General features: G+C 40.7%; 1 protein-coding gene across 2 annotated transcripts; it reads left to right on the plus strand.

Annotated features, from left to right (window-relative positions):
- Nucleotides 1-5,534: 5,534 nt before the first annotated feature.
- GDF10 (growth differentiation factor 10) lies at nt 5,535-26,283 on the plus strand. 2 transcript variants are annotated; one of them, XM_072627727.1, is made up of 3 exons: nt 5,535-6,354; nt 17,962-18,911; nt 25,643-26,283. In XM_072627727.1, the coding sequence occupies exons 1-3, from the start codon at nt 6,012-6,014 to the stop codon at nt 25,832-25,834; spliced, it is 1,485 nt and encodes a 494-aa protein (XP_072483828.1). In that variant the 5' UTR covers nt 5,535-6,011; the 3' UTR covers nt 25,835-26,283. The 2 variants fall into 2 exon arrangements, with proteins under 2 accessions (XP_072483828.1, XP_072483829.1); XM_072627728.1 differs by having other exon boundaries at nt 17,962-18,905.
- Nucleotides 26,284-26,505: the final 222 nt, after the last annotated feature.

The raw sequence follows: 26,505 nt of genomic DNA on the forward strand, positions 1-26,505 counted from the left end.
ACACACACACTATTGATGCAACCATTCACCTCTTAACCCTTGCATAGACTTAGAATTGGAAGGGGCTCATTTTACAGATGAGGAAACTGAGGCACAGAGAAGTTAAATGACTTTCCTAGTACCCACCTAACCTTGCTGAAGCTCTATCACCTTGTTCTTCTCTCTTCCTTATACCTCCCTCACCACTCCTTACGGAATAAGGACACTAGCTGTGTCCTCCTTATGGATAAGCAGACTAGCTTTTGTACTTTCTTTCCTTTTCCATCTGCCACCTCCTTGTTCTTCTTTTCTTTCACTCTTAGCTTCCCCTATCTTCTGTCTTCTTCAGAGTTCTCATATGTAAATGATCACTACCTTGTTCCTCCTCCACATCTGGGACTGTCTTAATCAAGTTGTATCAAAGTTCCCTCAACCATCACCACCATTTGCTTTCCTTTTAACCTATGGATCACTCACTTACACTGGGAAAACTCTTTAAACCTTAACCCAACCAACCACATGAAGAGGGCAAGATTGGTACAAATATGCCTACTTCACAGATGAAGAAACAACACCCAAAGACATTACATGACTTGCTCAAGATCACAGTACTAATTAGTGGCAGAGTTAAGTGTCCTCCTTTCTTGTCCCATTCTGTACTCAATAACTTATGCTGGCAAATATCTGTTTTGTCGTAACCAGGCCATTTTTATCTGTTACCTTCTCTCCTTCCACTTAGTGATTGAAGCCCAAGAGAAGAACTCTGCGGGGAGAGAGAAAAATATTGGCATGTGGTCAACTGTCCATAAAAAGAAATGTTTGAGGGATTCATCCCATACAATATTTTTTTACTATTCTCTCTCCCAACACCAAAAATAATAGATGTTTATACTGTTAATGTGGTACATTAATAATCCTATTGTCATTACAATAATGTTTACAGCACTTTATGATTTCTTAATAATTTCTTTATGATTTCTTTATAATTTCTATTTGAACCTCACAAGCTTGAATGGTAAGTGCCGCTAGTATTCTTTACCCTACTTTACACATGAGGAAACTAAGATCTAGTAACTTTAAGTGACTTGACCAGTCACACTCTTAGTGGAGATTCAGAGGCATACTTGAACCCACTTCTTTCTGACTCTAGATCAAATGTTTTAGACACCATGCTAGGCTGCCTCTCTATTATCCAAATGTGTGAGTGATCTGAATTAAAATAGGAGTAGTTACCTCATAGAAATCCATCTTTATTGTTATGCTAAAAGCAACATACATTCATATCCCTTATCTCTCATTATGTTACACATAAAGGAGAGGTGAAAGCATCACATCAGTTGTTGGGATTTTCTTTGTACCTAACCTTCCTCCTCCTCAGTGCCTTACACCTTCAGTGATAGGCTTTTCAATGGAATCTGGAATCCATCATGAGAATGGGACTAACCTAGTCCCATTGATCTCAGCACAGTAGTGTGAACCAGTCATTATCAAAGCTCCCTCCCCTTCCCCATCTTTTTTCCTGGATTAAAATCATTCTTCTTTTATTTACCACTGTGCTCCCCCACCTTCTTCCCTTAACTCCACTTCATGAGAAGAGTTCTAAGTAGTACCACAGTTAAGTTTTAATGAGAAATAGTACTGATTCTAGTGTTTATTTAGAATGCACTTTATTTCATCAAACCAAGTCCAGGCAGACTCAAATTACAATTGGAGACAATGTGCTATAATCCAGTTTTATTCCCAAGTCTCCAGTAATTTGGCCCAATACAGATGGTTTCCTGTGTCCTTTGGAGAGAGATTTGGATTCAAGGGCAATCAAAGGAATATTTTCTGTTTTATCAAGTCTGGAGCATTTGACTTTTACAATCTGTGCTTCCTTTGACTTTAAAAAGGGGGCATATGAATTGATAATACGACAAAGTACATCATTATTTCACTTTTCCTTTAGCATGTAAAAGATTAAATATATATTTGTGTGTATCATATGTATATATTTCACCAGAGCATAAGAAATCTGTCATTTATTATCATGTTATTTATGCTTGCTTTTACTCTGATTTATTATACTGTGGTCTAATGGCCAGAAGAGAGAACTTGAAACAGAAAAAAAAAGCCCTTGCATTCTTGGCTCCACAACTTCATGATCTTGGTCAAATCACTCAAAAATCTATGTGCCTCTTTCTTCATCCAAATCATATATCCTAAAGGGAGGAATAGCCTAAAATCTTTCCTTTTCTTTTTTTCTTTTTTTTTTTTTTTTTAGGAGTAAAGAACTTTGAAATCCTCAAAGCAAAGGTGTTTTTTTAAGATGTTAAACAGTCTTTGTAATCATCTTTTGTGTTATACTCACACATATGAAGGGATCACAATGACTCTTTTGTAAGGGATCTGGGACTTCTTAACCAAGAAAATATTTTCTTTCCTTTGCAGATATAATCTGCTCATTTCTCCCCTGTGCACTAGGTAATGTGTGTTCCTTAAGTGCATGTGGTGTATGGCAGGGAGGTAGGGGGAGGAGGAGGAAAGAAGAAATAATGGAGTAAAGAGTCTATTGGGGCAGGGGAACTCCTCAGTATCCTCTCCTTGAACATTATCAAAGCACAGTCTATGTTTAAGAGCCAATCTGCAAGCACCTCTTTCAATATTTCCTCTATATCTCCAAGAAGATGTCTACAGGACACAATTAGACTAAGACCCACAGAATCCCAGCACTAGAAAGGTCCTTATAAATTATCTTGTCCAACTCTCTCACTTAATTGATAAGAATGGGTCCCAGAGAGTGATTTATCCAAGATCTTATATAGCAAGGGGCAAAGTCAAGTTTAAAACTCGACTCTATCAGGATAAGAAACAAACATTTGAAATACTTTCACTTAGTGGTTTTGTTGATGATGATGATGATACACGTGTCTACAGGACACCGAAAAACCAGTAAACTGAATTTGCATTAGCTGATTCCACCATCTGTTTGGCAGAGCTAACCAAGCCCCACCATTGTTAAGTCTCCAAGTGAACAGAGCTATGGAAAAGTGCTTTGGAAACCAAGGCAGTGGTGAGTTAGTCCCATGACTACTCCCAGGGGAGTATTTTGTTGAACTCACTTGGTCTCTGTTGCCCCCAGGGTTTAGGGAGAGCAAGAGCCACAATGCTGTTCCACTTCTCAGAAAACAGAGGCTGGAGAATAATTCTCCTCTACCCACCCTCCCTCCTCATAACCCTGCAGGAGGCTGTCCCTCTATAGGTTTATAACAGCCCAGCCTCCAAAAGGCACAGAACTGGGCCAACCTCATTATTAATGGTGTGTAACGCTATTTGTACCATGCAGGGGCAATGATGATATGAACAGGAAGAAGCTGGAAACCTTAGATGTGTACTTCCAAATCTGAAGCCCACAATACCCTATCTAAATGCTAAACTGTAACTGCACTATTAAAAATAAAATTCCTCTTTACTTAGCAAGGCTTTTAATTAGCAGAAATTTCTATGCTCAGGAATAATATTCTGCATGAGCAGAAAGTACTAATAAATGCTCGTAGACTGCCTTAGCGATTCCATTGATTGGTCATATTCAGAACAGTGAAGTGATGTGACCCAGGGCTAATTTGCATTCCTTTACTAAACTCATTTTGAGTTTATCATCTTCACTTGCAACAGGTCAAAGTACTATGGCTTTTAAGACTTTTCAAGCCTGCTGCTCCTAAATAAAATAAGGTGAGAAATATTAACCATCACCAGTTGATTCCCTAATTCTTTAGTAACAACAACAAAGTGTCAGTATCCTACAGGTTTTTTCACCGTAGGCTTAAGACAAATACAGAGGCATTTGTTTGAATGGAAGTTGGGAATGAGTTAAAGAGAGAGAGAGAACATTTTAATGGGACACTGGTCCAGAATAGCCCAGCTTGTTTCTACCTCCTGCAGACTCGTCCTCCTTTTCACAGGACCTTGATTGTATAGAAACAGTTCAGACAAAAACCCACAAATAACAAGAGGTTAGCTCCCGCCCCCAGTGGAGGTCATAAGCATGGGGGGGGGGGGGTTGGAGAGGGAAGAAAGGGGAGCATCAAAAGATGGTCTGGATTATTTATAGGGAAAGATTAATTAATTCGATGGCTGCTGCTTTATTATTGAATTTTTCAGCAAATTTGTTTCTGAAAATTGTCCCTATCATATGTTAGCTATATTGAGGGGAGTTAAACTATGGCATGAGCTAATACTGCAAGTGAATAAGACATTTGTAGCTCTTGGAATCTTGCAAAGAGAGGAAAGGTTCAGAAGTTCTGAACAGTATTGACTCCAATTTGACACCCCAAGGTTTAAAAAAAATCACAAAAGGGTTGTGTTACACACCAACAGTAGCTTTTTCCAGCAATTTTTCAATTATTGCATTGTGTTCTCTCCAAGAAGAGTAACTGTGCTGACTGAGACAGAAAGAGCAGACAAAGTTACTGGAACAGTATGTTCAGAAGTTTGCAAACAGATTCATTTTAAATCGAATATTTTGTCTTCCTTACCTTTTGAAAGCCACCCTTCTAAGGAGGTCCACTGTCATTCTTAAGCTGTGGTCATTCACACTCTGTGTGACTTGAGGTGCAGAGCTGCCTAGAACTACAATTTAGCAGGTCTTGCTTTTAATAGGAAGCCAAGGAATATGCATTCCATTTTTAAACATTTTAAACATTCCTTCAAAAATGTAACTAATTGTTTTCTTGAGAGTTATCCAACTCTCTGAATGCTTAGATCAACTAATACTTTAGAATCGCTTGTTAAAATGAGCTAAAAGCCCCTCCTTTCCCTTGCAGTCTTTCTCTTTAAAAGTCCCAGAATTAATAAATGTCTTTGCTCCAACCCCTGAAATCACTCTTACTAAAATAGAATCCTGCTAGAATACAACCACACTAATTAGTTTTGCATTTTAAACAGGTTCTTGTAGTATCCCACACATTCGTTGCGCTTTTTAAAAACACGTATTAGGAATGTTTCCAAAGGATCTGATTTTAATGATTGTGGCCCTGAGACGTTGGCATTTCCAAAGGGCAGCCCCCATCTCCTACTCATCCAGGCTCTCAGCGGCTGCATTGCAAACTGTCATCTTGCACTCTTAAAGACACCAGCCAAAAAAACCCATGTCACCTCCCACGTAAATCAAGGGCAAACATAACCATGCAGGACACACGCTAACAGTACAACCACGCAGCTGGCTTAGAGGATCTCCAGCCAAGGCACTCTTATAGAAACACACACATAGACACAGAACACATAGCTCTCCAGAAAGTACAAGTCACTTTTCTTTAAGACCACTGCTGGGCTGACCTGTGCCCCAGTGCTTGTAAAGATTTAGATGTCATTCGCTGAGAGCGGGAGCTTTATTCCCCTACCAAACGGGGGCTGGAGAGGGAGGGGGTGCTCTCCTCCCCGCCTCCCCTGCCCCAACAAAACAGACTAGTAACAGTTCATCCGCAAAGTTTCCCCGGGCAGTCGGTGGGATCCGTTAGTCCCTCAGCAGACAGGCAAGAAGGCAAGCAAGCTCCTTGGTCCATCCTGAGCCGCGAAGAAGGGCGGAGGGAACGCTTGGCTCCCCCTCTCCCCCTCTCCCTAACAGTCCCCCCCCCCCCCCCGAAGTGCCAGCACTTCTCACCTCTCAGGCAAGGTGATTGGTTGGCTCGCCTTCCCCACCCCAGTTCCTACCCCCACCCCCCAGCACTGTTCTCCCAGGGCCGTATCCCCTCTACCCTTCACTAGTGCAAAAGGCTAGCAGCGCAGCCAGAGAGTGGAGAAACAGGAGAGCCGAGCCCAAGCGGGCGTCCCAGGAGCGGAGTCTCAGCGCCCAGGCTGCCAGCTGCTGCTCCAGACCCCGGGTGGGTGGGGCGGTGACTGCTCTGCTCCCAGCTGCTGCAGTCACAGAAGCTATAGCAGCGGCGGCGGCGGCAGCAGCAGCAGCAGCAGCAGCAGCTGCAACCACTCCCCAAGTGCCACCCCGAGCCCAGGCCGCCCTCCCGCCTTCCTCCCTCCCTCCCTCCCAGGCTCTCCAAATGGCCTGGCGCCGCGCTCGGGCCGGGCTGCTTCTGCTACCGCGGCTGTGGCTGCTGCTAGTGCAGGGGAGAGCGAGCGGCAGCCACACGCCCGGAGTGGTCGGATTGCCCCCGGCTGCCTACGACTTTTTGTTCAGTGGGGTTCCCTCTGCCTTCTCCGCCTCGGCCTCCTCCAGCTCGGCTGCAATGGGCAGTGAGCGCCTAGGGGACGTATCTGCAGCCCTGGGCGCCAGCGCTCGAGACATGGTAGCTGTCCACATGCTTAAGCTCTATGAGAAATACAACCGCGAGGGCAGCCGGCCGGGAGACGGCAACACAGTCCGCAGTTTCAAACCCAAGCTGGGTAAGCCGATTTGATTCCTATTCCCACTATCTCCTTCCTGGACTCCCTAAGAACTTGTCAAAACTCCCTCTCTCTAGAGCACCTTGGCGATCTTGGTGCCTTTCTGCACATTCTTGAAGACAATGGTGTAAGAGAATCTTTCCGGGGCTCCTAGGACCCCTGATGTATTAGAAGCACCAGGGCATTTGAACCCTCTGCTTCTTTGCCTAGAGGAGGGGGTGGGATGGTGGTTATCATTCGACATCTCGAAGAGCCCCACCTTGGCCAAGGCAGATGGGCATCTCATAATGGTTGGCCTAGCACTACCCAAATGTCCCGCAGAGCTGGAGCTGGTCAGGTGGGCTGACTGGGGTGGACACTGGAGAAGCGGGGGTATTCTAGGCTCACTGAGCAGAAAGAAAGTCCCAAAGTCACTTCCCAAAGAAGTTTTCTCTGTCACCATAAGTTCTCTCCAGCCATCCAGAGTCTTTCGCCCTCCTAACTTCACAGGTCTGCCGTGGGGTGAAGTTGGTAAGAGCGCCATCTGTCAACGTGCAAGCAATAGCCTCCGTTAGCTTCACATAGACCCTTTTCCGTGTCCCGCAGACAGCCCCTGCTCTAGAAATCAGTTTTCCCTTGTTTGGCGGCACAATGTAGGGATTCCCCGATAGCAGTCCCTAGGCAGAGCATTTAGGCACTCTAAAAAAGATCTCAAAGGGCCAATTGCTCTCGGATGGGTAGCTTACAGTGGAGTAGCAAGGCTTCCCCAAAGGACCTAACACGAAGGATATTTCGGGGTCCTCGGTGAAATATGGCAAGGACTACCCCAAATTCTACCTAAGAAGTGGTTATTCTAAAAAAGCATCTGATTAAGGAGGTGTCTGTCCCTTCACTTCAAGAGTGGATTGATTTGATAAATGACCCCTGTGCTTGAGGACAATCAGAATCATCTTCTATAGTAGTCAATACCTTTTCTATGCAATTCTATGCAATTTGGTTGCTTTGTCATCCCAGGGATTATTAACTAAATCCATTTGATGAATGGAAAAGTTGAAATAGAGAGAGGTTAAGCAACTTACTCAAGGTCACACAGTAAATGGGGAGGGGGGTGAAACTAGAAAGTCTTCTGATACCCAAGTTCCAGCTCTCTCCCCTGCTGTGATGTATATTTGACTTTTCAAGATGAGGAGCAGTGTGGAAAATGTATTGGGTTTGGTGAAAAGTAGGGTCAGTGGGCAGCTTCCTTCTTTGATATCAAAGAATTTCTCTACATAGCCTGGGCTTTTGAACATGTCACATGTTTTGAATACAGACTCCACTAGAGACCTTATATTTATTTAGCTTAATCTGATCTCTTTTTTTGCTCTAAGATCTGTTTACTTGTGCCTGCCTCTGATCCTCTGAGTGTCTCTGCTTCACTGATATGAGCCCATCAACTCATTACCAACCTGGGAGGTAGGGAGAAAATCTGATTATCTTAATCTTGTAGTTAGGGGAAAGAAGGAAACCATAGAGTAAGTATCTTGGCCAGAAGCAGGAGATCATTCTGATTAACTCTGTATGACACCTAGCATCACAAACTCTTAGAGTCAAGAAATTGATGTCATCCATTCTAACCTCTCAAGCATTGCAGGAATCTCTTCCCCTAGCATCATCTTTAAGAACTGCTCAGCCAGTCAATGATTAAACACTTCCATAAATGGGGAAATCATTACTACACAAAACAATCTCTTTTGTTTTTCAGAAAGCTCTAATTCTTAAAACATTCTTTGTTATGCTTAACTAAAGTTAACCTCCCTGTAAATTTCATTCTTTGGTCCTAGAACCACACTGTTTACCAATAGGTACTTTGCGTTGCTTTAAATAATGGTCATGATGATCACAAAAGACATTATGCTATACCAGTTAGAGGATAGACAGTGATGTTGGGAAGACCTGGGTTCAAGTTCTACCTTTAACATATACTAGCTGTGTGACCTTGGTCAAGGCATTTTCCCTCTCAATGTGGCAGGCAGGTCTCTAATAAGAGCTTATAGTGTGCTGATCATCTGATCTTTCAGTACCCGTCATGAAGCTTTGCAAGACAAGAAGCTACAAAGGTGTTGCCAGTTGCCTAGGAAAGGGGGCTTTCCACATTGGGAATTCCCTACAGAGATGAAATCCTTGGTATAAACAATAATAACAAATACTGATGACATTGCTTAAGTATAGCTAGGAAAAGGACTCAGCTTCTGAGTTTATAGTTCTAATAATTCAGCATTAACTATTTGGCTTTTAAAATAAAACACAATATAAGAATATTGCTTTTTTTTAATTCTAGGAACTGTTTTTTTTTAGAATGAAGTTTAGGAATGAGGGAAGAGCCATTGCAAATAACTTTAAGCTATTTCTCATCATATTTCATTGTATCCACCCAAAGGTTCAAGTGTATCGAATGTTTAAAATCTGGGGCATGCTTACTGTATGCTAGGGGTTTTTTTATGTCTTTCTTCATTTACTTAACACTATGTATGTATTTATTCATCTATTTTTAAAATAGTATTGATATCTTTTGTGATCATATACCTTCATTTCTAAATATATTCTTCCCCCCTTCCCAGAGAGACTTTTTTTCTATAACAAAGAATAAACAGGACAGAGAAAATAGAGCAGTTAAGCACAATTTACCCACAGATTTGTGGGAGGCTGACAGTATATGCAGTGTTCCACATCCATAGATTTTCACTTCTAAGAAGGGAAAGAGGCACACACAAGTTTTTATTGGTTGTTCCTCAGTGAATTGAAAATGAATCTAGATGTTAAGTCCTCTCTTGTTTTATTTAAAATAAGAGAACAGATATGCAGAGAGTTTAAATGACTTGCTTGGAAATCTATCAGAGTAGAACTCTAACCCTTATTCAAAAGTCTGTTTCTTTACCTACTGGGCTGGGCTGCTTCTAAAGTAAGAGATCTTGGCAGTTTCTACCTCTATTAAAAAAAATTCAAAATTCAAAACAAACCCTGTAATACACTTGTGTAATACAGAGATTTAATGGCATGTCAAAATGGGTTTCATGGTGCCAATGAACCTTTACTTCCCTTTCAGGTTTTTTTTTTTAATTTTTAATAAGCACACAGCATTTTCCACTGAATATTAATGGAGTACCACCTCCAATCTGATTGCAGAGTTACCTGGGATTGGGGCTTTGCCACTGAACAGCTCCTCACAGAAAGCCACACGATGTAACCTACTGTATCCCGGCACCATCATCTCACCCCCTGGTCTAAGATTTTCAGACTTCCACCATGGTTTTTTCTCTTTTTTCACATCCCAGTCATATTTTCCATCTTCCTTTGGGTGGTGTAAAGTAACAGCTGTTTCGGGGTAATGGATGAAGGGACAAAAATCCCTGGAGTGTTTAGACTCTTTGTTTATCTAGGGGTGATAACACTGTAAAGAGTAGCACTTGGACCTAAATCTGGCATGCACTGAGCCCAAACCCATCGCATAATTAGCACAGATGGCCTCCTAGGGCCAGAGTAAAACCACATGATGCCTGGCCACATAAACAGGTTCTGCAGTTGGGTCATTAAGAACTACAGTGTTATGCAGAGCGCACCAAATCAAGTTGGTTAGAATTTTCCAAGTTCAGCAAAGAATCCATGATTACCAAAAGAAGTTTATATTTACACCAGATCAACAGATACTTTTGGGTTGAGTTTTTTTTTTTTTTTAAGTTCCAGCTAAAATCACATCTTCTACAAGGAGTCTTTCCTGTTCCCTCTTAATATTAGTACCTTCCCTCATCTGATTATCTACATGATATCCTTTATATATCTTGTTTGTTCATCATTATTTGCATGTTGTATCCTCCCATAAAACTGTAGGCTCACTGAGAGCAGAGGCTTTTTTTTTTTTTTTTTGGCCTTTCTTTGTATCCTGAGAACTTAGTATGGTGCCTGCCACATAGTAGGCACTCTATAAATTCTCGTTGAGTGATTGACTTAAAATGTGTTTCAAAGGAACTAATCCTAGAACTAGAAGAAGCCTATGAGGCCATCCAATCCAAATCTCTGCCTACTGCATGAAGTCTTTGTATGACATCCCTGACAAGTGTCTGCCTGGCCTCTATTTGAATACCTCCAGCAACCGTGAGCTCACTATAGGACCTCACATGCTTGTCATTCTTGAACACGTTGCCATACAACAGCAATCTTTCCCCTCTGTCTTCCTCAGGGAAAATTTCAGAAACTACCCTTTGAATTAAAAATTATATACACATACACACACGTAAGATTCCAATAGAAGGGTCTCTCCCCCCTGAATTCTGCCCCTCTCCTCCAGCATCTTGGGTGGTATTTTTCTGTTGTTTGTGCTTGAATGGTAGGAACATGCCTTATATCTCTGATAGTAAAACATGAATCACTAAGAATTCACATACTTTGCTAGGAACTAGATGCCTCTGTCGTGTCTTCTCCTGTAAACTGAGCTAATCCATTCTGGGAAACAAGGGGGAAACCCCATACTCTGGAAGAATCCCAGGCACTTCGTAATAACATTACAGGGGAGGAAAGGTACCCTAGCCTTTTTTGCCAGTTCTGACATCAGCCTCTCCTCTGTCAACCAGGAGACCAAAGGGACAGACAAAGCTCTGTCAAAACCTTAACAAAGACTAAGGTGCCCCCCCCCCTTTCAAAATTAGCAAGTATAACAAGTTAAATTTTTACAAATCTTTACTTCACATTATGCACTTTTTAACTCCATGAACACTGAACAATGAGAAGGAACTCTAAGATTTAGACCAGGGGTGGGGAACCTCAAAAGGATTTGTTCTATAAAACTTGGACTCAACGAAAAAGTCCACAGCACCCAAGGACCTAGAAGTACACAGGTTCACTAACCCTGGTTTAGACACATTTGAACTAGATAACCGAACGTGTTCATTTCTGCTCAAATTACCTCAACCTGGAGAGCTTCTCAGAAATCTGGAAACAATGATTACTCTCCTTGCCCCACAGGGAGGCAGTCTAAGGGAGTTAGTTGAAAGAGAAATGAACTAGGCAAACTTAAGAAATATTAGAACTTAGAGAAGAATGTCTAGCTCAGACCTCAATGTATAGCAAGAGAAAATGAGGTCCAGCAAAGTTAAATGACTTACTTGCTCATTGTAGCAGTAGACAGAACTCTGAATTCAGTACTCCAAATTCCTAGTCCTTATGAGTTGAGGATATTATATGATGTTTTGAGGCTTAATTAAATTCAGTAGACAATTGGACAGCGAGGTAACACAGAGGACAGAGTGGCAGACCTGGAGTCAGGAAGACTCATCTCTGAGTTCAAATCTGTCTTCATACACTTACTAGCTGTGTGACCCTGGACAAGATACTTAACCCTGTTTGCCTCAGTTTCTCAGCTATAAGATGAACTGGAAAAGGAAATGGCAAACCACTCCAGTATCTTTGCCAAGAAAGCCCCAAATGGTGTCAGGAAGAGTCAGACACACTTTGAACAACAAGACAATTATTAATCACCTTCTGCATGTAATGCAAGGTGCTAACCACTGGCTAACATAACATTTTGCTCACATGCATCCTTCATTTTCTAAAAGGACCAGTGACATTATATATAAGTAATGCTTTGGCTAGAGAGTGAATTGGACTTCAGTGAGGTGGAGTTGCGCAGTCTTCAGCCTTACTCTCTCTTCCAGAGTCATTGAAGTCCAGCAGTAAAACGAAAGTCAAGATGACAAGCAATGGCCTAGGATGGAGGGGGTAATCTGGGCCCTTCTAAATCAAGGTCATTTCTCAGGCCTCAATTTGCTAAGGCAACTCCCTTTCAATGACTAGGCAAGAACTGAGACCAAACAGGTCCTAATTTACCATCACAAAAATTTCTGTCTGGGAAGAGAAGACCCTCAAAGTTTCTTTCCAGAACAGAAAACAGTTGCAAATAAGCCATCGAAATCTAAACAATGAGCCATAGAGGCTTGGGCTGGGGGCTATTACTGGCCATTCAGTGAAAGTTAGAATGATTTGTATTTAAATGTGTAGTCCAGGGATGGGGAACCTGTAGTCTCAAGGCTACATGTGGCCCTCTCTGTCCTCCTGTGCGACCTTTTGACTGAGCCCAAGTTTTACAGAACAAATCATTTTATTAAGGGGATTCGTTCTGTGAAGTTTGGATTTGGTCAAAGGGCTGCACTGGAGGACCTAGAGGGTCACATGTGCCTTGAGGTCAAAGGTTCCCCACTCCCTGGTATAGTCACTTAGCTCTATCTGAAACACAATGGGCTGACCCAGAGAAGGTATATGTACCTGATGAGATGGACCTTTGCTTTTTTTGGTACCTCTACCAATGCAAATGAGCCACCTTTTTTTTTTTTTTTTTTAACAATTTATACCCCTGAGTTGCCCAGGGTCCTGTAGCCACTATGTATCAGAAGTAGAATTTGAACTCAAATCTTGGTTCCAGAGCTAGCTCTCTATCCATTGTGCCAAACTGTTCTCGATACAATACAAATAATATTATCCCCATTTTATAGATGTGGAAGCTGAACCTTAGAGAGATGAAGTGAGGTGTTGGCAGTAACACAGATGAGAAGTGTGAGAACCAAGCACTTGAGTCCAGGTCTCCCTTCAAGCTGATGCTATTTCCTATGTGCCATACTACCTTTATGTATTTTTGAGGGTTGTGGGGGTTCTGGAGGGCATTTTTATTTGGAGGGAGCAGACTTGTGATTTCATTGATGTAGGGATTTCCAGTGAGAGAAACCCTTTCTTCCAAAGCACATTCGCCACTATTTTGCAATGTAGAGTCTCAGAAGTTACATAAAGCACAAAAACGTTAATTGATTTGCCCAGGGTCACACAACCAGAATGGAACAGAAGCCTGATTCCATAGTCTACCCACTATTTCACACTGCCTAGTTCTGTGTTGTCTAATGTAGTTCATTTCTTCCCTTGGGTCATTCTGAGTATAGTAAGGCTTTTTAGAAAGCATCCTGATTTTGTGACTATTTGAAGCAACTTTTCCAAGGGGAGACCTCCATTTCCCAGGACGCCTAAGCCCACTGCACATCAGAGAAGCAATCAAGTCATATTTCTGCTCCATTTTCCTTGATCTTTGTTCTGAATTTTTTCTGAAGATTATATTTTTATATGTGTATGTATGTATACATGCATGTATTATGTATATTTCAGATGTCTCTTGTATTAACCCAGCTCTCTGTCTTAACAAATTAACTATCATAGGATTTTTTTTATTTAGTTTTTCTCAGGTGTGTAATGCTTAACTAATTAGAAGGGGTGGGGTAAAGCTAGAAACCTTGAATTATGGTGCAATCAGTAATGAATGACAATCACATTGAGATCTCCAACACTGTAGTTGAGAGACTTGGTTTCTGACTTCAGTTCTGCAACCTACTAGTTGTGGTACCTTGGACAGGTTGCTTGAGGCTGTAACTTCCTCATCTATATAAATCAAGGTATTGGATTAGACAATCTCCAAGATCCCTTCTAGCCAGAACATTCTATGACTCTAATTCACTGATCTCCATCTCCACCTCCTTCTCTTCCTCCTTCTTCTTGTTCTTCTTTCTCAGATAGATATTTTAATGTAATCATTTCCCTTTATAATATTATACATTTTATTTCATACATTTTAAAACATTATTCTGAGGTGTCCATAAGGATCATCAGACTGCCAAAAGTATGTCTCACAGATACACATACACCCACACAGACACCCACACACACACACACACACACACACACACACACACACACACACACACACATGCACACAGTGAAAAACAAACATCCCCTCAGAGGATTTTTTTTGTCATATGATGATCCTGGATAAACAATGTTGCTGCATTCAATATTTTCCAGAGTATGATCTGTGGAACCCCTTTGTTTGAAATGACAAAGGAATTCTTTGAGAAAAATTTGAAGTTATCAATATTCTCCCCCCCTCCAATGCATTAATCAAATATTCAGATGGTTCTGGGATTTCCTCAAGGTGAATGCTCCCTCCAGTGATGCTCTTGCAACCTATCCAGGCCTGTCCATCATCCTACAGGACTCGTGTCCATGTCCTCTTCTCAGTTTACCCCAGAGAGTCCATCCAACATTCTGGGAATCTTACTCACTTCCTCTTAAAGTTTCAATAATAGTAGATAATAGTAGAGCACAAGGCCTGTTCCTCATTCCCACTCACCTTTTTTTAATTAGACTTTTCATTGATGACTTCTCTATTCCAAGTCTTCATAATTCCTTATTTGTTATGTGTTGAAGCCAGAGAATATCCACCATATTTATGTACATAGAAAAATACAATATACATAAATTTTTAGTGTGAAAGTAGGTATAATTTTCAAAGAGTCCCCAGTCCTTCCTTTTTCCTGTCTGTTTTCCAAACCCCTAGAATGCCCAAATTGGCATGGATGAGTTTTGCCAATACATTTCAAGGCCAAAAGTGGCCTAAGCAGATGCTGTTGCATAATATCAAGAATTCCCTTACATTGTCTCATATCTTACTGATGGAATTCTATATATGACCGATATAATGGCATTACATAAGATTTCTTCTCTCATCTCAAAGTACTCTACAGCTATCAGTGATATTTATACTTATATTTTCTAACAAATAACCTCACAATCCTATGACAGACTTAACTAAGATCACACAAGTACAAGTGGCAAAGCCAGGATTTGAACCCAGGTCCTCTGACCTCAAGTTCAGTACTCATCACTAGACAAGGGGGTCCTCTTTCTTGGGCCCAGTTGCCACTTCCTCTATCTCTCCATCATCAAGAGTTTGGCCCTTCCTTCATCCTAGACCTCTCCTTGACCAGTCCCTGAGAAATCTGTTCCTGAGATAACTTCTAATTGACTTTCTCTCTCCTCCAAGAGTCCACAAGATCCTAAATCTTTAATATTTATTAGATTGTATTTCCCCTCTAATCTTCATTGCCCCCAAAGTCAAGTTCAGACAGGTATAGGATACCCACCCCTATTTCTGCTTAAGGTATTCTAATCACTAACCTTTGAATCCACTATCCTCTCAGCAGGGAACTATCTACCCTGCCTGCACTCCCCAAGATCCTCAGGGCCTTGCCATCTATCCTGATATTTACCCTGCCAAAAGAAGTACAGGACCTTCTCGCCTGCTGAAGACTTAACGTGATCATAAACCCTTTTTATATATCGTCTCCCCCAATTAGAGCTAGAGCTCCTTGAAAGGAGGAAATACCTTGTTTTTCTTCTTTGTATCCTCAGAGCCTAGGATTGTACTTGGCACAAAGTAGGAGCTCAGTAAACACTTTTCCATTACATTAGCTATGAGGGCAATGAAAGGAGCAGAGTAGTACTATGCCCTGGCTCACTATTAAAATTCTTGTTCTCAAAGGATTTGGTCAGGAAGGTATCACTGTACTGGGCAACCAGCTTAGTTGCTGTAAACACAGTCCTGCTTAAAGACTGCATTTAAATGCCTGAGAGGGAGCCTCTAGTGGATAGAGAATTTACCTCGAGGTCAAGAAGATCTCCAATTTAGATACATACTGAGTTGGTGAAAAAGTCTGAACCTTCTAAGTGATAGCATTTGGGGAAGTCACTTTGTAAATCTATCACTATATTCGCATGAGGCAAGTGCATCTGTATCTTTTTCAGTGGCCTTAAGACAGGAAGTTGAAAATACTCCAAATCTACTTGGGCCTTTGCCCCCTCCTCCTTACAACAAACCCTTCAATATTACTTGAGGAATTTTTAAGGGGGAAGCAGCTTCCACTTGATCAAATATGGCCCAAGTGCCAATGAGGCAGAGACACTTCCTGCAAAGCGGCCGGGAACATTCTCTTTTCCAATAATACTGGGCTTTGTCCGGCTTCAGCCTCCCTCCTGGGTCTCCCCCAGCTTTAGCTGCCTGTCCATGGTTGTGAGAGAGAGCTTCCCAAGAGTTTCTGTGCTCCTGCTGCTTATTCTCCCACTTGGAGACATGCTCTTCAATCAGAGGTTTGGAGGTGTTGCTGTGGAGGGGATTATGGAGCAATTGACATAGAATTATGACTTTTGGTGGGGGAGAAAGCAGCAGGGGAAGATGAAAGTGGGAACAAAACAGCTCCTGTTTTCATGTAAATTTTACTAACCCTTAAAAAAAGAGAAAAGAAAACTACGTACATACACACATACACACACACACACACACACACACACACACACATATCCCCCAGCTTCCCCAGAAAACGAATACAAGATTTTGGAGGATTTATTTGTTCATGTTTGCAAGTTCCTTCAAAAAGCTTTGAAAGGATATTGAATTTTTCAGGACATGGATTGGGGAGGGGGAGGGGGAAATGACATGTAAAAAGGAGTGAAAGGAATTATTGAAAAGACCTAATGAAATGTTTGCAGGGGAAGGACCTGGCCAGGACACAGGGCAAGGCTATAGGGTGTGAGGCCCGCCTGGGGCATTTCTCTGATATACTCTGTCACTGTGTGGGCCTTTGGACTTTGAGTGTCTCTGTTTCTAGATTTCATGGGGAGCTGGGATGTCCCACTTTTTATAAAAAAGGCTTTGAAATCCTTGACCAAAATGAGCTGCAGATGTCCAAATTGTTTCTATTGTTAAGCATAGATTCATTTTTTTTTCCATAGATGGTACTGTAAACCTATTTAGCCTAAGGATGCCTTAAAATTGTTACCTTCTTAGGAAAATGATACCTAGTATAGGTAATTCATGTTTAGTTGTGAGGCTATATAGTTTAATGAATAAACAGCTGGCCTTAGAGTTCAAATCTAGTTTTACACACTTACTGTGTGACCCTGGGCAAGTCACTTAACCCTGCTTGCCTCAGTTTTCCCCACCTGCAAAATGAGCTAGAGAAGGAAATGGCAAACCATTCCAGTATCTTCCTTAAGAAAACCCAAAATGGAGTCATGAAGAGTTTTTCAGTCAACTAAAAACAACTAAAACAGCAACAATTAGAGTCAGGAAGACCTAGGTCTAAGTGTTATCTCATATATAATAAATCTGTGACCATTTCACCTCTCTGTGCCTCAGTTTCCTCATTTGTAGATTGATTATAATAGCACCAACCTTGCAAAGTCATTGTGAGGGTCAAATTCACTAATATATGTAAAGAGCTTTGTAAATCTTGAATAACAGGTAATGGTAGTTGTTATAATGGTTGTGGTCAGAGGAGGGAGGAAAGGAAGAGGAAGAAGAAGAGGAGGAAAAGGAAAAGGGGGAGGAGGAAGACCAAGTTGGAAAGGGGGGGAAGTTTACCATGACAGTACTGGAGAAGAGGGATCTCTGCTAAAAAATGAACCATATGACCTTGGACAAGTCATATCAGTTCCCAGTGCTCTGTAGGTTCCTTAATATCATGAATTGTCAATCTATACCACCACCCATTTTTTTCTACCCACTTCCCCCTGCCCCCAAAAGATAAGAAATATTGGGTTAGATACAGGATTAGTCATGGATATCATTATAGATTTTTAGCCCACTCAAAAGTTAATTCTTCTTTTCTTATAGGAACTATCAAATTATGACTATTTTTGCTACAATCAAATATTAAAGCTTATATGCAGAAGTGTGGGATGTCCTTAACAAGCTTTGTTCTGTCTCTGTCACTTTCCTCACAGAAATGATTGACCAGAAAGCCTTGTATCATTTCAATTTGACATCCATGCAAGATTCAGAAATGGTTCTTTCAGCCACATTCCACTTCTACTCAGATCGGCGGCCTCGGTCTCGAGAAGTAATCTGTAAGCGTTCCAAAAATTCCTCCTGCCGCCTTCTGCACCTACAACCCCTGCCTCGTTTTCACCTGATATTCCGCAGTGTTCCACAGAATGCAGCTTTTGGGTTGGTCAAAGGTAATGTGACTATATTCCCCCACCAACGGGGTGTTTGGCAAGCCAAGGATATTTCTCACATAATTAAGGAAGCCAAGCAGGATGGGGAACTTCTCCTCTTGGTTGAGCTTGATTCTGGGGAGAAGGACCAAGTCTTCCATGGCCCAGGACCAAACAACATGCCCTACATCCTTGTCTATGCTAATGATCTAGCAATCTCTGAACCCAACAGTGTGGCAGTGACTCTCCAGAGGTATGACCCCTTCCCAACCAGTGACACTGACCCAAGCCGCTCACCCAATGCCTCCATGGACTCTCGGGTGAGGAGGGACATTTATGTTCCTGGTTCCATCCATGACAATGAGCTTCCAGAGGTAGAATATAGTCTCCACCATGCCCATCACCTCCACCATACTCATCACCCTCAACACTATCATAAACATGACCTGTGGGAGAGTGCTTATAAGGCCCTAAAACCTAAATCATCCCGGAAAGATCGAAGGAAAAAAGGCCAAGATCATAATGAAATGCTCACAAAATCTCAGATGCTGAATTTTGATGAGAAAACCATGAAAAAGGCACGAAGAAAACAATGGAATGAGCCAAGAATTTGCTCACGAAGATACCTGAAAGTTGACTTTGCTGACATAGGGTGGAATGAATGGATCATATCACCAAAATCATTTGATGCCTATTACTGTTCTGGGGCTTGTGAGTTCCCAATGCCCAAGGTTAGAGTGAGTTGCTGTTCTTTTCCTTGTTTTGCTATTTGAATTCCACTGCAGTATGATAATAACCATAATTTATTACTGGATATAGGAACTAAGAAAATAAGTTGGGTCAATTACACCTTTCTCCTACTATAGAACTCAAAAATAACAATGAAATCTTGTCTCTCTCTTGACCCTACCCTAGTTCTAAATGAAGCATTTCATTTAGAATGAACTCTCACTTTATCACCATAACTTTCATTCTCTATCCATCTATTTGTCTCTCTGCTTCTCAAAAGCATTAGTCAAGGGTTCAAAACCTTGGAACAAGAACTGCTAAGCTAAAGCATTTCTCATTTCCATGCCTACACTGGACTTAAGGCCATGCAGCCCACTCTAATGAACAAAGATATAACCATATTCAGTTTTATGTTAAACAAATATGCCTACTAGATAATTCAAATTCTATGCCCAGAGTCATTAGTATTTCTGAAGCATTCAAACTTCTCTCTAATGTCATATGTTAATATGGGCAACCTTCTTTTGGAAGGATGTTGAGCTGGACTATATAAAGAACATCGGTGCTAGGGAAGAATATCCCATAGACAGTAAATACCTACCTACATATCTATCTATCTATCATTTGATAAGAATTTTACTACCGTCTGTGTACCAAGCAATCTGCTAAGCTGTGGAGATACAGAAGTAGAAATCAAATAGTTCCTTCGCTCAAGCAGCTTACATTCTTGTGCTATACTAGGTAGAGAGTCAGCTCCATAACCAGGAAGACATGAGTTAAAACCCAGTTTATGCTCTCAGAGCCCACCAAGTCAAAACCCCTCATTTACAAACAAGAAAAGTGAGATGAAGGGACTTCCTCAAGGTAACATATTCAGCTAGTAGCAGAGCTTGTACCTATAGTCACCACATAGGCTAATTTCTCGATGTCATTCTAACTCTTTAGTAAAGCTAAGTAGCTGAGTTCTTTTCAAAGTACAGAGTTGCCTATGTTATAGAAGATGGGGGTACAGCTATGATCTTGTGATTTCATTGGTGTACAAAGTTTTCAGTAAGGATCCCACCCCAGCACTAAAGCTGATTGACAATTGTTAAGCAATTTACGGTCTTAGATTCTTAGGATGCCGATTGGTTAGGTGACTTGCCCTGGGTCACACAACTTGTATGTGTGAGAGGCAGAATATGATCCCAGGTCATTCCAAATTGGAAACTAGCTCCCTATTAATTACAGAAGATCATCTCTCCATATAAAAACTGATTTCTTCACTGGAAGCCAAGTTGAGTTTCTTTCTAATTCATAGTCTTTCTGAGGCTTTTGGTAGAACAAAACGATTGCCTTATTACAACCATGCACAAAATTACTTTGATGGATAAGAAAGTCATGATGGTGGGGTGAGCTCCATTTATTTTAAAATTTACTAACTCTCTAAGTCCACAGTCTGAGGCTCAATCTTCCCTCAGAACCATAGACCAGAATTCAAATATTTCTCTCTTCACTGGTGAATTATACTTAGAAGTAATGTTGATGTCCCTAGTCAATACCTAACCCTCCCCTCAATGTCAACCTCCAACTACTTTAGCTTTAGGCTAGGTTTTTGTGCCTGGAATTAAAGGATGTTAGATCTAGAAGCAACCAGAGGGGTCATCTAGTCCAAGCTCCTGATTTTAAAGATGAAAGCTGAGATCCACAGAGGTTAAGTGACTTGCCCAAGGTAATACAGGTTATTAAACAGCCGGTTTGAAAGTCCAGCCCAGGGCATCTGTCTGCTAAGTTCAGTCTTCTTTCCTCCTTGCCTTGCTGCTTCTGCCATGTATTAGCTATCTGTTAGGGCCCTATACTAGTGAACATGCTAGAACTTTAAGATACCTTCCAGTTCTGGACTTTTATGACTTAGATAAGAAGCAAAATGGTACCATCCAAAGGTTGCTGGACTTGGTGTCACTGTCCCTGAGTCCAAATTCCAGCTCTGCCTCTGACTACCTGTGTGACTATGGGCCAATCACTTTGCCTCCCTGAGACTCAGCCTTCTCATCTGTAAAATGAAAGGGTTGGACCAGATGGCCCCTGAGGTCCCTTCCAGTTCTACATTTATAATCTTATATTTCCATGATCCTAAATGCCTCATTTATCAGGAGGGAGGAACTCAAATACTCTGGGGCATTTGTCTCAGAGCAAGCCCTTAGCAGTCATTTATTAAGTGCCTTCTATGTTCCAGGTACTAAGCTAGGCCCTGGGGATAAAATACCAAAAAATGGAATCCTTAGGATTGTGAGGGGAAAACTCCATATAAATGTGACTCTCCGTATAATTCTATATAAATTCGTACTGCCATGTAACCTTGGACAAGTGCCTTGACCTCTCTAGGGATCTCATTAATCAAATTATGAATCCCACCCAGGTCCTTAGAAAAAAACTCTCCTTCCCAGTCTAGTATCATATCTATGAAGACTAAATATGCACCAATGAATGACTTTGCTCCTCCCCCATTTTCATAGTTCTGGATATTCCTACATATATTTTCTATAAAATCTATGACAATTTTGAGTCAGAAAGATATGTAGTTAGTAATTTTAGGATTCCCAAAATATTTACTGAGGATTAAGGATTAGCAGGGTAGGACTGGTGGAAAGTTGGATGAGAGGAAAAGGGAAAAATGAAATAGGGGCAAGGATGTCTTTGAAAATAGTCATCAGCGTTGGAAAGAGTTCAAGAATTGGAATCGAGTACGATGTCAGATAAATCACTCTGCATCCCTGGACCTCAGTTTCCTCATCTGTAAAATGAGTGGGTTGGATTAGATGATCTCTAAGCCTCCTTCCAGGCATAAGTCTATGATCCTTTGATCCTATGAAATCATAAAGCACCAACATTTGATAAGGATGAGAGGGAAAGCAGGGTAAACAAGATAGGTTGGGAGAATTTGGAAGGGTTGAGGTCACTTGGATGGAAAGGAGTAGCTTTGGTTTGAGCTGAGGTGGAGAAGTGGTCGAAGGACTCAAGGCTATGTTCCAAGTGATTTTTCAGAGGTAGGATTCTGAATGTGTCTTGGCAAGAGGTATTTGCTGCTCTCTCCATCAACTCCCAGAAACAGTGCTTTGGGTCTGTTAGAGGATAAATTCTAACCTGATCAGAGCAGCCTAGTCTTACAGTTTCAACATCACAGTTTTCTTACCAAGTCACAGTTCCTGATGAGAGGAAATAACATTTCCAGGCCTCCATAAGCATTAAGTGGGAACATTACGCCATTTGTTTGTAGGGGCAACCCAGCTTACAAACTAGTGGGTGCATACAAAATTCCAGCAGGACTTTTCCAACATCCTCTTGGGCACATCAATAATAGTTAGCATTTAATAATGAATTAAAGTTTGCAAAGTACTTTGCATAGCTTATCTCTTTTGATTCTCACAACAGCCCAGTGCAGTGGATGCAGTTGTTATGCCCATTAAGCATATTCAACAAATATTTATTAAGAACCTACTATGTGCAGCATATTGTGCATAATCTATGCTGTCTTTGGTATATAGAGAAGATACTACTGGGATTTGATGTTATGGTAGGATATATATGTAAAAGAAAAGAACATGGCATCCAGGAAGGATCAGTGTTCCAGAAGTCCTATAACCTGGATTCTTATTCTTATTTTACCACCAATACACTGTGTGATTTGATGCAAATTACCAGTCCTAGCTGGGCTTCAGTCTCCATCAAAAAAATGAAAGGTTGCATTAGATGATCTTTAAGGTCCCTTTATTTCCCAGTTCTATTCATTCTCCTTCCCCTTTCCTCCCAAGCAGAAACAAAGGAAAAGCCCACAGAGCCACACTCATGTCCACTCCGTTTTGTGACTAATACCATGCATTCATTCTCAAAAAGACTGCATAAGGTTAGAGGTGGAGTTTGGGGCCATGAAATGAAACAAAGCTAACTTGGTCATGTAGAAGTCAAATTCTCAACCTTTGAGGGCTTCTTTACTTTTGCTTTTCCTAGAAGAATTTATTTATGATGGTCTGCTCATTCTCTCTTGCCTGATAATTACAAGATGGTGGATCAGGATTAGCTTTCTTCTTTGGGGGCGTCTCAGTTGTTGCAGTCTCCTGGAATCGTCTGTTAGATACCTCCTCACCCTTCACCCTGACTTTTTATTAGGTTTTCCTTCAATCTCTAGAGCCTTTAAAAGCTAGAGGATGGTTTATTCCATCTAAATCTACTTGGTGGTTGCAGTGAAAGGGAAGAAGCATGGGAGCAGTGTTGAGAAGGGAGAGATAGAGATAGGAATTGGTGAAAAAGCTAAACCTCACCTTAAACTCTCCCTGATAATAGGATGGTTAGAGCTAGAAGGTGATGATGATGGGTTTTGTATCAGAAAAATCAGCTTTTCTCAGTAGGTTCAGATGAGTGTGATTCTGTTTGGGGAGTTCTCCTGTCTTTTCAGAGGCAAAGCCAACCCTACTCACCCTCATGAGAGGAGACATTTTAGAGTCCTGATCACCTCCTGTCCTTTCTCAGGAAAGCAGTTCTTCCTCACTGGCTGAACTAAACATTCTCTTCTCTAAGAAAAAGCCACAAATCTTCCCCTTGACTTTGGCTGTAGAAACCAAGCCACATTGGAGTCAAAACCGCGGCCATGCGAGCAAAACCAGGGGTAAATTATGGGGTGTCAGGCATGGAGGTTTTAATGTTTGATTCTTCTCAGAGTTTGCAGAGTTATTCCTTACCCTGGGAGGACAGTAAGTCAGTTCATAGGAAAAGTGTGTGGCTTCATTGATTTTACAGCTCATAAATATTTCTGAGATCTTTTTTTTACAGTTTTAGAGAAAAAATTATTTGATAGGCATTAGCCTCATTTTAATTTTCATCCAAAGCACAAAATGTAATCAGTACTGAAAACCAGTTTTAGCCAATGAATCAAGTGTAATTTAAACTTAGTTTTCTCTTACTTCTCAATGATAATAATGATAGTAATTAATAATTATGCAGCACTTACTATGTGCTGAGCACTTTACCATTGCTATCTCATTTAATCCTTACCACAGTCCTAAGGGGATGGGGAGATGATATTATTATCCCCATTTTATAGATGAGAAAACTAAGGCAATCTGAAGGTAAGTGACTTACCCAGGGTCACATAGCTAGTAAACTGTTCGAGTAAAATTCTAACTCAGGTCTTCCTGAGCCCAGGTCTAGTGCTCTGTGCACTGTAGTTCCAACTAACTACCCAGCTTAAAACATATCCTTAATGAATCTATCAATCAATCTTGGGCAATAATTATGTGTCCAGTACTAGTCTACTAGATGCCATTCTAATCACTTTATTTTTTAAAAAGAGCATCTATATAATACTTAATATGTGTCAGGTACTAAGCACTTAACAAATATTATTTCATTTGGTCTTCATGATAATCCTGTGAGATGGAAGTAGTATTATCCCCATTTTTACAGGGGAGAAAACTGAGGTAAGCCAAGGTTAAGTGACTTGCCCAAGGTCACGCAGCTACTAAGTGTCTGAGGTCAAATTTGAACTCAGGGCTTTCTGACTTTGGGCCCAGCATGCTATTCACTGCACTACTTAGCTGTCTTAGCACAACACCTAGCACATAGTAAGAGCTTAATAAATGTTCATTAACTGATTACTTTTTAACAAATTAAAACTTTATTGATTTTTTTTGCTTCATGTCATTGTCACTTTCCAGTGACTCTCTGACCCCCCCCAAATAGTTTTCTCTGTTTCCAATAAAGGATGGTTATACAAAACAGATCAGCACATTAGCACATATATCCTTCATTTCACTTCTGTGGTATGCCACATTTCTGTCGAGGTAAAGGAGGTATGTTTCACTGTTCTTTCCTCTGAAATTGCAACTGGTTGCTGCACTGATTTTACTTCCAGTGTCTTTCCATGTCATTTTCCATGGTACTATTGAAATTTATCAACTTTCCAATTCTATTCCTTCAATTATCTAGGGTATCCCCAAATCTTAATACAGTTTTATATGTTTTATATAGATATAGATACACATATATGTGTAGATGTATACATATATGTTCATATAAATAACATACATATATGAAACAATGCAGTTTATATAAGCTTTAATAACTTCAGAAATACAAATGTTATGAACTTACAAAAAACATCATCTGAAAGTTTAATTACTTAGATTTATTTGACACACTTAATTTTGTAAATTGTGACTAAGGAAATTTTTATTTTAACAAAGTAAGGCACCGTGTCATTACACATTGTGCATGCAATAGTTTGGATGATACTTTCTCAGACAAGTAGAGGTGATCCTCTCTGACTCTGTTGCCTTGATTAGGCGACATTAGGCCTTTTTTTGTGGGATTATAGCAAAACTGCCTTGTATGCATCAAAACCTTCTCCTTTGGATGATTTTAATATCAGGATTATGAATGCAGTCCTTTCAAATCACTGAATAGAAACCAAAAGATTTTATAAAGTTTGGCCATGCTATGTATAGCACAAGATGGTGGTTACGAGGAATTTTAATAAAAAAAATTACTATTTAAATTTTTAAAATAATTAACCTTTTCAATATTTTTATAACTTTACAGCCTTTATGTTTCTGATGTTATTAAAGTTTGAAAACACACTGAGACTTTTGGGACACCCTATATTACCTGTCACTCATTTCTTTGGTCAATCTTAAGCCAGTCTGGTTATGGTTGTAGGTGAAAATAAATAATAATGTTATTCACTGTTTCTTTTGCCTCTTTCTAGATTGTGCGACCATCAAACCATGCCACAATCCAGAGCATTGTAAAAGCAGTGGGGATCATTCCAGGCATTCCAGAGCCCTGCTGTGTTCCTGATAAAATGAACTCCCTCAGCGTACTGTTCTTAGATGAGAATAAGAACGTGGTCCTAAAGGTGTATCCCAACATGTCAGTGGAGACTTGTGCCTGCCGATAAGTCTCTGAGATGAACTTCTGTTAGAAAAGAAAAGACAGAAAAGAAGGAAAAGAGACTCCATCTGATCACAAAAGCAGTGCACGCTGGGGACCTTGTATCACGGAAATGAGTCCAGCTGTATTTATGATCCTGTTTATGTCAGTAAACACACACACAGACACACACACACAGCCATGAGGCTGGAGAAGGAGCGCTTCATTCTTTTGGAGATTTTTTAAATAACTAATGACAACCCCCTGAGTTCAAAACTTCAGTTAATTACACCCAGTCTATGGGCCTTCCCAAAGACCTTCTACTCTCTACTTACTCAGAACTTGTCACCATCATTATATTAACTTTTCATCAAGACACCCCAAGATTATTCCTGTGCCTTTTTATGTTATCCTCTCATAACTTGGGAAGTGGACTTCACACACTGTCATCTAGCCTATCGATTCCCTACAAAAACATTTTTGTTTAAAACACTCACCTGCCTTTTAATATACACATTTATATTGAAAAGAAGGCTGTAATAAAGGGCTTAAATGTATATTTTCTTTGAGATTCAAATGTAGTGCACTGTATAAGCTTTTATACATATCTATATATACAGTATGTTAATATAACCTATTTTTGGTTACTTCCTCCTAATATATATTTTATTTTGCAAAAGAAGAGGGTACTCCAGTGTA

Source organism: Notamacropus eugenii, chromosome 1, assembly GCF_028372415.1.
Source record: "Notamacropus eugenii isolate mMacEug1 chromosome 1, mMacEug1.pri_v2, whole genome shotgun sequence".
Lineage (NCBI taxonomy): Eukaryota > Metazoa > Chordata > Mammalia > Diprotodontia > Macropodidae > Notamacropus > Notamacropus eugenii.

Excerpts from the sequence above, each read along its gene's own strand:
- GDF10 (XM_072627727.1), top strand. The coding sequence starts at position 6,012 with ATGGCCTGGCGCCGCGCTCGGGCCGGGCTGCTTCTGCTACCGCGGCTG. Across the intron at positions 6,355-17,961 it reads CAGTTTCAAACCCAAGCTGG|AAATGATTGACCAGAAAGCC; the intron begins GTAAGCCGATTT and ends CTTTCCTCACAG. Across the intron at positions 18,912-25,642 it reads TCCCAATGCCCAAGGTTAGA|ATTGTGCGACCATCAAACCA; the intron begins GTGAGTTGCTGT and ends GCCTCTTTCTAG.